Below are 12,065 nucleotides of genomic sequence, written 5' to 3'. Positions count from 1 at the left end.
CGTAAGAAGATCAGTGGCGGATCTTCGGTGACTCTAGCATGCAGTATGCTCATTGTTCCAACTCCGATCATTGTTTAAGGTCAGAAGAAGAGAACGTTCCACATGAAAAAACAATTCGGCTTTTCCGATTTCGATTAAGATATGCTCCATGCTAACCGCAGCCCCGAGGCGAAAAGTGGTCAGTGTTCCTCGCTGTCCTTCAGCGGGAGTCGTAATTCTCGCAAATTGTTTCAGCTACTCGGCATGGATATTCCAGGTGTCCTTATTCTGTATGCATTCATATAGTCGGAGTCAAAATGACTTGGAGCACGGACATTGCGTAAGCGCTCGCTGCGCTGCAAGCGATGCAGTGGAGACAGCGGTTGGAATCGAGGTGGGACCATGGGGAACTGCAGAGAAGGGTGGGGGTAGCGAGGATCCTTACACGATCGCAACCGCTACCCAACGCTCCACCGCGCCGCTTCGAGCGCAGCCGCTTACGCAACTGTCAGTGTTTCATGTCGCTCTGACTCTACTATGTGTCATTATATTATTTATTACTTTAGTGCGAAACTTTGATCACAATCGTCAGGAGACATTCCTCTGGCGTTTAGAGGTTGATTTAGTAAGCATTTGCGAAAATAGGTAGTTAGTTTTGCGAAACTGAGACAACAGAAGGGAAGAGTGAAAGTTCATTATTAAGACAAGAATCAAACACTTCGCAGTTTAAAACTCCGAAATCCTCAAAGGCAGCATACCACGAATCTGACGTGGTGAGGGAATCCGTGAGAAAAGCTAGAGACGGGATTGTAGATTGCAGCATCTGGGGTAGTTCGGGTCTTCTCTCTCTAGTCGTTGTTAAAAAACGGTGTGGTAACCGCTTCAATTTCAAGGAGGTAATTAGAAGCTCCTCTACGTACTCGTTCCGCTCAACTCTCCGCTCGCAATTTGATGCACACTAGTGGCGCGTTGCAACTGAAATCGTCGTTGAAAAAGCATCTTCCACGTCGTTTTTTTTACGACGACAAGAGAAAGAAGTCGGTACCAGGCCGAGTTCCACAGTCTACTAAGCGAACTCTACACTTTGGCTGTGATTCCGCACCAGGTCAGAATCGTGGAATGCTGTCTTTAAGCAGCAGTCTATGAACGAAACGAAATGGAAAGCGATGAATGTGGCTTACAGAGAACGATGTTTTTTCCTTTCTCTGTAGATATCTGTTTTCTTCCTACTAACGCTCTATTCATTTCGGTCTGTGTGTATTTAGCCACGTACGAATGTGTTGAGAGACATTTATTCCATTTATTCATCATCTGTTCTTATACCTTTATTTTGTTATTCCCTTAAAATAAATTTTAAAACTATGCAGTATTTGTTCTGGTGGTCCTTATTCATTACTGATTCCATTAAACATACATAGTGTTATTCCCGACAACCTATACCATCCAGAATACGTCAAATTCCATTCAAATTCTTCAGTGTGAATGTTTTTATTAGGTTCTACTTTAAATTAGCAACCAAATACGATGAATTAAATAATTCTTCAAGACTTCTGAGAACATATTTCCTTTTTCATCTGTTTTCGGGCACTTTTCTTTTCTTCTTCAGCTTTCTGCTGTCTATTCGCATTCGTTCAACTCCACATTTCCATCAAGTGATTCATGTACGTGCTGTGGTCTGCTTTTTGACTTGTCATCCGTGTAATTGATGCTATTCGCGTCGTTGTGCACAGTCGGAGAGCAAACAGCGAAATTAACGGTAATGAAACTGTGGAGAATGGGACCAGCTGGAAATAATCATCCTGAGTAACTCTATGTAAACAAAAAAGAAGATGAAATAATCCTAACGAAGTTTCCCCCTTATAACAAGGAGTTCAAAGCGGAAATCTGCTATAAACTCACATAAAACCAGATTCTTAGCACTAGTTTCGTAGGTTCAGGCAGATTTTCTCCATGCGATCTAATTAGAAACATAGCCAATGAGTAGGCGGTCATGAATACGAACTGCACCCAAACAACCATTCCGACCCATTTCGTAACGAGCGCATTTTCGAACGCTTGAAATCGTTTCGTCACATTAAATCTTAATCTAAAGAATCAAATAATAATGAAAGATGGATATAAAATAATGAACTATCGGAAAAGAGACAAGCGTTTCATCTTTTTGACGTTTCGAAGTCGTTCCTAAAAGCATAACAAAAGAAAAAGAAGAAGAGAAGGAAAATCGTTATGATCGTTCATGAATGCGATGACACCTTCATGTCTACGTACTACTAGAAACACAGGTATTATGGTTATTCCCCTCGTATGCTACGACATGATAGTATGCTAGTAAAAGCAGTTAAAGTTATTTGAAATGTTGGATTTTTACATGGTAAAATGATTCCAGAAGTAGTGTTCCTAAGAGTGGACCACAAACAAGATTTGAAATAACGTTCCAAAAATCGACAATGCTGGAGTCTCTTCACTGAAAGATGACGCTAGCGGTGTAGATTACAACTATGAGAGCGATCAGGCTTTATTTTCCCTATATGTCCTGAAAAAAGGCATGGGAAATGGCCTTGTCAGGATCAAGCACGGTGACGACACTCTCAAATACGACTGCCCCACCCCTTCATCATCTTCTCCTCCTCCGATGTTCTTTTCTACAGTTTTCGGTTACCGCCCCAGGAATTTGGGGTGGAACAGGTTTCAGCCGGGTAATGCCTAGACAGATGGTAGATTGTGGGGAAGAAGGTGATTCGGTTCATCTCTCCCTGTATCAGTGTAGACGGACGCCGGAACGCTGTTTCTTACGTCGGCTTCTGATGCAATGCGCAATTATTTCCCCCCCCCCCCCGCGACTCGTCGAAAACCCATCGGACGAATCGCAGGCGGGGAGGGCGCCAGGATGGCGCGGCGCAATAGAGGACGTCGTGAGAAACAGCGTTACGCGGTCGTCCGTTTACACTGATACAAGGAGAGATGGACGGAATCACCCTCTTCCCCAACATGTACGACCCCGTATAGGTGCTACTCGACTGAAACCCGGAGCAGATTCTTGGGGTTATGCCTTTAATATATTGGAAATTTCATGCCTTTTAAAGAAGAAGAGAAGAAAAATCTTTGAAGAAGAAAAATAGAAAATTAGCCGAGCAACAAATAGCAAATGAATTCGAAATAAGGAAATTGGTAGCTGACAGAAGCGAAGAAATACTAAGTAGTAGAAGAAGCAACTTTGCTGAAATGAAATTGAAACATTGGTATTAAAATATCTCCACTTTCTTCTATTCATTTTTTTTCTAAAACCTGTAAAATATCTTTACACACTGACTAAAGCACATAATACGACAAAAAAAAAGAAGAGTCGGTCGAATCAGGTCGAATTAAAATTAGTACGTCGAATTAGAGAAGGACGAAAAAACCCGAAAAAATCGTTTAAAGGCAGCATACCACGAATCTGAGGTGGTGCAGATTTCAGGTGGAGTATTCGTATACGGGATGGGAGACTACGGAGAGGGAGGTGATTCCGTCCATTTCTTGCTAATTGCCGTAAAAAACGGCCCGGAAGATGCGGCTCCGCACAAGTCTGGCGCCTCCAATCGAACCTCTTGTACAAAATGGTGCGCCAAAACGAATGAAGCCGTATCTTCCGGGCCGTTTTTTACAAAAATGGACGGAATCACCCCCCTCCCCGTAGTCTCCCATCCTGTATACGGATACTCCACCTGAAATCTGCACCACCTCAGATTCGTGGGGTGATGCCTTTAATGGTACGACGCAGGTTTAACACCCTGCTGAGTGAAATTTTTTCAAAAGTGTTAGGAACTTCAAACTTCTCCTAAAAGATCAAGAATTTAATTACACGTGGTGTTCAGCAGTTTAAAAGTGGATTTATCGGAATTTATGACCAAAAAAGCTCAAATTTTGTGCCCATTGTTAGGTTTGGGAAATCGCGAATGGCTTCGTCATAAGAGGACAAAAAGAAGAAATTTGGGTAGTTTTTTATAGAACAATGTTAGTCCCAAAAACAGTCATGTCGCTGTTTTTTCTCAGCTCCTAGTCTTTTTGGAATTTTCACCGGGCAAAGTTTTAAAATTTCCGATTTTTTTTAAATCCGTCCCATTCAAATTTTAAGAGAAGCAGGCGGTCCGGAACGGATAAATTTTGCACACAAGGGTTTCCTTAGTCCTTCTATCCGAATATACAGGCAAATTTTCGAAACGCCGTTCCACTTTTCTGGAATGAGAAAACATGCTAAAATCTCAGTTTTTGCTCGCTTGACGAAAAGTGTGTGACTTTGAATAAAATTCACTAACTCAGAGTAAGTTATCACGAAACAAATCATCTTCTTTTTTATAGCCGAGGATCTTTTCTATCAGATGCAATATCAATCAATTTCCAGGACTTCGCCGTTTTTCCAAATTTTTGATGGGACAAGGAAGAAGGAAAAAACAGCGATATGACTATTTTTAGGTCAAATCTTCTCTGAAAAGCTGCGTAAAATTTTTCTTTTGGTCTCCTTATGACGAACTTATTCGTGTTCTCCCAAAGCTAACAATGTGCACAGAACCTGAGCTTTTCTGGTCATTGGTCCCTTTAAATCCACTTTTAAACTGCTATAAACTACGTAAAATCAAATAAAATCAAATTCTTCATTTTTAGAAGTGGTTTCCAGTCTCTAACTCTCTTGTAAAAATTTCACTCAGCAGGGTGTAGAACCTGCGTGGTCCTGTCATATTGTCAACACGTTGTACATCTACTAAATAAAATGTTGGTACTTCCATGTTACTGGCCTGCGTCTGAAACTTAATGCAATATTTATTACTGTATGTAATTATTTGATACTATTTGATGTAATGTAGTGTAGTTGTAGTGTATGTAATCACTTAACGTTACTTAATATTTTGTGCTGGTTATCGTGACATCCTCCATCCACTGCTGTTCACCGCACAGTCCCTTTCTTTCTCTCTTCCTTTGCCGTCCCTCCCTTTACGGCTCCTGCCCCCACTCGTTATAAAAATTCAATTGGAAAGCTGTTTTCCAGGCAGAATCAGGTGGGATTCAGTGTGGTCGCGTTCATACTCGTGATGTGCAACCCTAGCGATCATCTTTTCGTGGTGTGATCCTAACAGCGTCGATTCCATGATGTGATGCCCTTGAGGGTTCTTCCACGGATCGAAACAATTTGTTTTTGCAATGAAGTTAAAATACGAGTAGGAACAAAATGCTCCACGAGTGCTCATGACACTGGTGAGTCCAACGGAGGTGACTTGTGGTGTCATTGTGTAAGTGGTGCGCTCAAGATGATGCGGTGGGTGCCTCCGCAGCCGATTGGAGAAAAGGATTCTAGCGCGAGCACAATTAGACGATTGCACCACAAATCGTATCATTCTGAGCCGACTGCAGATGCGGAAAAAGGAAGGCCACGAAACCCGAAACACGACAGCAGAGCTGTTTTATTTAGTGTCTTGTTAAACCGTTGGAAATCGTTCCGACACAGCAGCATATTCTTCTCACCTTTTTTCCTTTCGTCGGTTGATTAAATGGAGAAAGATGTTGGCAGCAACAGATAAAAGGTTTAGCACAATAAATGAGTAGAAAAGGTGATTGATCTCAGTAGCACTTCCAGCTGGCGTCATCATGCATGTTAATACCAAATCGTTGTATGGATCATGGCGTAATATTAGAAACGGCACAAGAAACGCCATTGATGTCTGCGACAAAATTAAATAAGGTTTTGAAGATTGAAACACGATTCGATTCCTCCGTAGAATCGGAATATTAGTAAAAAAATTGAAATAAAAAATCAAGAAACGTTGCTTACCACTGCAAAACAGAGAACGAATCCAAACTGTTTGCAATGTTGCCGATGGAATTTTGCGAATATAGTTGCAGCGAATCGATCAATCCACAAAGCATTTTGGCATATAACCATTCCAACAATGCAAAGCATGATAATGAAGTTAGGAATAGCACAGTCTGATGTCTTCAAACTCAGCTTGCAGGAGTCCGTGTATAATATACTGTTAACGAGATCGTAAACCTGAATATATTGTTACCATAATTGCACTGCTTAAATAGATTAGGGATATGAATATCTTGTTGAAACCAGTTCCTATCTTGTTGAAACATCTGCCTTGGGAACTTTATTTATGTTTTCTAGTTATGCCAACGAGGTTTTGTTGAAACTCTATTATTGGCCTGACGTTTCAACAACTTCGCCTTTGTCAAAGGCCTTAAAAAGGTTTGAGGTCTTTGCTGCTGTGGATCTCCCATCAAACTCCTCCTCTCTCCTCGCCAATCCCGATATAGTTCTGAGTTTACTACGCACGTACTCCAAAACAAAAACAAATTGACCACTATTACCGACTAGCGGGGCTGGTTAACCAATGCATTCTTACAGATTGTCACACAAAGCGAATGAGATCTAGATACTATGCAGTATCCTTAATGATCGGTGTCTAGATAGCGTTAACTGCATGCTCTTACAGTCTTACAGCTCACAGAGTGTTATGAACAGCATAAAGTCATTAGTAATTGGTAGGCACTCATTTCTTATTCATGGATGGATCCCTGACGGAAATCTAGAATGCTTGCAATGCCTTCTTGCAGATATTTCTTTCCCGTGAGCTAATATCGTACATTTTACTCCAAACTCATTCCCGTCATGTTTCTCATTTCTGTGGCGCCCTATTTGTGTCATTGTGTTTCCACGCCTTTTACCAGCTGAACGCTCCTTGAAACGCAGGCTTAGCATCCTTCCAGTTTCTCCAATGCTGTCGTTCGGGATGTTCACTAATACAACATCACCTTGCAACTATGCTCGCAAAAGAGCCCACATGGGATAGGATTGCCCTACATGCAGTTTCTGAGCACTATCCATCACACACCAGTACTTAAGGATACTGCACAGTGCGTACATCAAATTCGTTCTTTGTATGACAATATGTAAGAATGCGGTGGTTAGTCGGTGATACTAGTCAGTTTGTTTTCCTTTTAGAGTTCTTGTGTAGCGCATTTAAAACGATATCGAGGTTTGGGAACGAGAGGAGAAGAGTTTGATAGGATATGGCATAGCACCAAATGTTTCGAACCCTTTTCAGGCCTTTCACAAGGACGAAGTTGTCGAAACGTCAGGCCAACAATAAAGCTTCACAAAACCTCGTTGGCATAACAGGAACACGTAAATACTGGGGACATAGTTTGAAGGCATCACCCACGAATCTGAGGTCGTGCAGATTTCAGGTGGAGTATTCGTATACGGGATGGGAGACTATGGAGAAGGGGGAGATTCCGTCCATTTCTTCCTGATTGTCGTAAAAAACGGCCCGGAAGATGCGGCGCCGCACAAGGCTGGCGCTCCCCAGTCGAACTCCCTGTAGAAAATAGTGCGTCAGAACGTCTGAAGCCGTATCTTCCGGGCCATTTTTTAAGGCAATTAGGAAGAAATGGACGGAATCACCCCTCTCTCCATAGTCTCTCATCCCGTATACGAATACCCCACCTGAAATCCGTACCACCTCAGATTCGTGGAGTGATGCCTTTGAGCTAGTACTAATTCCTAGCAGTAATTAGAGATAGTTGAGGCTTCTTGACTCCCAGCATTCTTCAAAACAAGGTGAAAATTCCCTCCTGTCAGAAGAAGTAGCATACACAAAGCTTTGTGTAATAGGAATCATATCAAGATTATGATGGCCAAGTATGCACACTCGCTGGCAAGCATATTGAGTCCATCTTCGCTTGCTTGGCGAAGACAGAATTTGGCACCCTACTTCTCTGCACTCTCCGATTGATGAGACGGTAATAGACAGAGAGATGAAGCCGCAGAGGTCTTTCACGATTGTTTTTCTCGCTTTTGTGGTAGTTATCTGTTGTTTTGTGGTGTTCATTTTCCTTCATATTATTGTACATGACTAGGAGTTCTTCATATTTTTAGCCGTTGCAGAATTTTTTCCATTCAGTGCCAGCGCATCGCCCTCTGCATCGGTTCAGTCGGGTGCAAAGAGGCCAAGAAGTGCTCGACTCCGTGGAAGTGGCGACATATGTTTTGCAGGACTGCGAGTTGCAAAATTCAGTCAGATGTTAAGTTATGGCATAATAGCTGGAATCTTCAGTACATTAGAATCACAAACCTGAACTCCTATTAAGAAAAAAGCATGCAGATTCGCAAATACGGTTAAAAGTGACACTAGCATTACAGTTGAATCATTAAGAAGCGAGGAGTGTCTGAATACGATGACGAATTTAAAAGACAGTAGCAGAGTAGCCAATGATAACAGCGTCTGTAAACAATGCGCAGCAATCCATGGTGGCCGTCTAACGATTTCTGCTGCTGATGGGATGCAGTTCATTTTCTAAATAAGTGGAGGATTAGTCAAGTGTTGCGAGGGCGCCAAAGAAGAGTAACTCACAAAAGCAATGATTTTGTATGGACAGATATGGTAGTCGTGGTAATGACGGAGAAAGTGGCTTCGATAAAGTGTTCCTTTAACGTTTAACGGCAGAGTAATACGAAATCGCCTATGTAGGGAATATTATCCGCGAATAGATAGGAATAGGTATACGAGCCTGATGACGCTTAATTCTCCCTCGTAACTGAGGAAAGAGCGTGTGAAACGGGCTTGGGTGATCCGTATCTGCAACGATGCAAATTACTACGGATATTACGGTAAAAGTAATCCTCAATGCGCCATCTATTGTGTGGGTTCTCCGTCGCCCACGTACTATTGCGTAATAAGCGGCATCGTCGGGGAGATCGGATCACACGGGGGTGTTTCCCTTTGTTTGATCCCGTCCCATATTGGGTTTCATTCTGGGTTACCAAAGAGAATTGGCTATGATCACGGGAATAATCGAGCGCGGAATAATCGAAGAAAAAAAAATTACACCCCATACCTTTCTATTCTGTGAAGGATCCCAACATTGTCAATTTCGTGATATGCTGGCTTTGAACAAATATCTCAAGATCAATGATCTTAATGATCGCTAGAAGAGTGAAAAAGAGAGAATACAAAATAGTTTTTATTCCTTTCCAAGCCGTGTAGTAACGAAGCATGGACATTCAAAGAAATAATTTTCAGCGAGCTGCGTCCATACGCACACTGATTTCTACATTCATACTCACACAAAATACGGACTAATCAACTGCTTACAATTATTTTCTTGGTAATACGTACGCGCCTTATCGAACGTAAACAAAGGTGCATATAAAGAGTAGAGGAGCGGTTTTAAAAAGAAGAAGACGCGACAAATCACAATGTGCAGTAGTTTTTAAGGATCTGACTCTATTGGAAATCATCACCGCTACCCAGTCAGTAGGGTAAAGAAGATAGAAGATGTTGAGAATTGAAGCAAATCACAGCGATAGTTCACAGAATTCATTATAAGAAAAAGTATGTGCCACAAATTCGTAAAAGTTCTGCAAGTGCGAACTTTAGATAGCAACTCTACGGATTTTTCTCTTCTTAAGTGGTGAAATGTGCATCTGTGAGTGAGTAAAAGTTCCTAATTTAAGATGCTTCAGTAAATACTGAAATTCACTTCAGCCAGAGGTGAAAATTGTGGTCTGAAAGAGAAGCGGCAATGCTGTTGTCTGTTTGAATTACAAATCAATTCGATTACTGCATCACGTTACGAAGGTTTTTCCGCGCATGCATCACGTTCACAGACTACAGTATCACTGGTACTGTTCCGTCATCCAGAAAAATGCGTTGCTTCAATGGTACGGCGAGAGAAAGCAAAGGAAAGGGGATAATGTTGAGGACTAATTGTGAGAATTCACGAGGGAAACACTAAGACGATTCAGCACTACTTTAGCAGCCATTTTTTCGAACTTTTCGTCCTTTCTTCGGGAATTATTGCCGACATTCATCGTTTACTTGAAGCTATTTATCATAATTCTTGGACTTTTTGCTAAGAGAAAATATCAAATGTGTTGTTTTAAGGAAACAGAAGAAGTGATTCGTATAAAGGGACAAAGGAGTAGTCCTCATCTAGTACACTTACTGTTTGGAGAACTTTTTCCCTAAAATCTGACAGCTGTCTATCGATGCAGCTGTGAGAAGTTTTCAGCTACTTTTCGCACATTCCAACTCTCACTCGCATCCAAAGAGCTGATAAAAGATCGTTAAGGAGTTCTTTTTGGAGCAAAAGTGAAATATTATGGTTTTATTAACCTCCTATCCTTACGTACTCCATTTCAGTAAAGTCTCGTGGTTTCTCTAGTAGCGTTGTTCGTAGAGATCAATAAGCCTGCAATTTTTTTGCAGTCATTTATATTGGGAGAAAAACCAGCTGTTAAAAGAATCACGCGCTGACAGCTCTCCATTTTCACGATGCTTCCTAGAACAGAACTCCCCAGCTGGATGGTTTACCGTAACCTTCGCAATGCAAAAATAAAGTGGTGAAGTCGTAAATGTACTGAAACGCTTTGAGTGACATAAGCAAAGGAGGAATTTTATGGGAAAACAATGCATGTTTTTTATTCCAAAAGAAAGCAGGATAATCCTACACTATTTTTTTCCACAGGTTGACCTATAATCTTTGTTTTTTTGTCGTGGTAGATTTGTTGGTTCCAACATAATTTTTGATGACTGCCGTCTGCCTATCAATGTTCACTTAAAGGAGTGTGACGTTCAAAGTTGTCAGGAATTTTAATTTCCCGAATATATAAAATAGTTCCCGCAAGTAAAAATAAAGTAAGTGAAAGTAAAACAGAAGAGAGGGTAAGAATCGAGATCAAAAGCGAAATATGTTTGTGTTATTGTCTTACACAGTGCTCATCGACCGGAATTGAATAGCTCAAATTATGTTCGTTTTCTGCGATTCTTCTGTTTGACGTAAACAATGCGAATGGAGCTCTGACCTTAACGGCATATTAAACTGTGTAGTTGCAGTAGAGGTCCATACTAATACTCTGGAACAAATTCGCCAGGAAATAGATTTCGTGCGAAAAATATTTTCCCACAAAACCGTTTTATTCGGACTTTTAAATGAAGAGAGAAGAAAACCAGATGTGCAAACACAGCTTCAAACCGAAAGGTATCCACCTGTTCATAATCCTGCTTATCTCAGAAGAACTTTTTGATTTAATGTTTATTGCTGTAAACATCTTGATGGGACTTGTGAGCAAGCACTCTCGCTAGTTGTTCACACGGATTAAGTTCGGCTGTTACGCATACTGTGAGAAATTGAATGTTGAAAGCAATACTGTTGAAAAATTAGTACAAATTTGAAAGTTAAAAACCAGAACTTCTGAGGAACACTGCCTACCCATAGGACTAATTAGTGTTCCTCTAGTTATTCAGAAGTTCTGGTTGGCTCTCTAAACGTCCTCATTTGTACTAATTTTTTTATGAGTATTGCTTTCAAAATTCAACTTCTCATACTATACGTAACAGCCGAACTCAATCCGTGTGCACAACTAGCGAGAGTGCTTGCTTACAGGTCCCATCAAGATGTTTATAGCAATTAACATGAGTTTACTTATTTATTTACATATTCGCTTATTACTCTCAATAACGTGAAAAAAACGAAACGAATGCAGCAAAAAAATTAAATAAGTAGTGGTAAATGACAGAAACATACAACGAGAAGATATAAGTCACGTGTACGATTCTGGCGCACGTGATTTAGTATGTATGTAGACAAGAAGCGAAATACAAATATGTTCCATTCTAACAACTATTGCTCACACATGGGCGGGTGTAGTGTAGCGGTTAGGCTCCGCTTCTTGCACGATCGATCGGAGGTTCGAATCCGCCCTAGTACTCACCAAGCCTTTCATCCCTCCGGGGTCGATAAATTGGTACCAGACTTGTCTGGGAGGATAAAAGCACTGACTTGACACATCGGCTAGCCACCGCAAGTCACTGTATAGGCCAGATACACGTTCGTAAACCTCAAACGATTCTGAATTGAAGTGAACGTGGGGGCGCATCCCAAGCAGATTGATCAACGCCAGAAACTTTATCCTTTATCCTTTATTGCTCAGACAGACGAGAAAAACACAACTTCTACTACTAAATACCTGAAAGATAGCAACTTACACATGTTCTCTCACCATATGTCACGATCATCAGAAAAGAATATAAATATTGCCTAAACGC

At 41.1% G+C, this 12,065-nt stretch overlaps 1 protein-coding gene across 2 annotated transcripts; it reads right to left on the bottom strand.

Annotated features, from left to right (window-relative positions):
• Window positions 1-1,610: 1,610 nt before the first annotated feature.
• On the bottom strand, window positions 1,611-11,743 carry RB195_006317 (uncharacterized protein; the record flags this gene model as incomplete). Of its 2 annotated transcripts, XM_013447958.2 has the most annotated exons (7): window positions 1,611-1,763; window positions 1,879-2,065; window positions 5,476-5,672; window positions 5,783-6,001; window positions 8,199-8,312; window positions 8,370-8,478; window positions 11,652-11,743. In XM_013447958.2, the coding sequence occupies 7 exons, from the start codon at window positions 11,741-11,743 to the stop codon at window positions 1,611-1,613; spliced, it is 1,071 nt and encodes a 356-aa protein (XP_013303412.2). The 2 variants fall into 2 exon arrangements, with proteins under 2 accessions (XP_013303412.2, XP_064036303.1); XM_064179342.1 differs by lacking the exons at window positions 5,783-6,001; window positions 8,199-8,312; window positions 8,370-8,478; window positions 11,652-11,743 and having other exon boundaries at window positions 5,476-5,666.
• Between the last annotated feature and the right edge of the window lie 322 nt (window positions 11,744-12,065).

The sequence above is a fragment of the Necator americanus genome, chromosome I (assembly GCF_031761385.1).
Source record: "Necator americanus strain Aroian chromosome I, whole genome shotgun sequence".
Lineage (NCBI taxonomy): Eukaryota > Metazoa > Nematoda > Chromadorea > Rhabditida > Ancylostomatidae > Necator > Necator americanus.
Note: the sequence above shows the minus strand (reverse complement) of the source record. Positions and strands in the feature narration are given on the sequence as shown.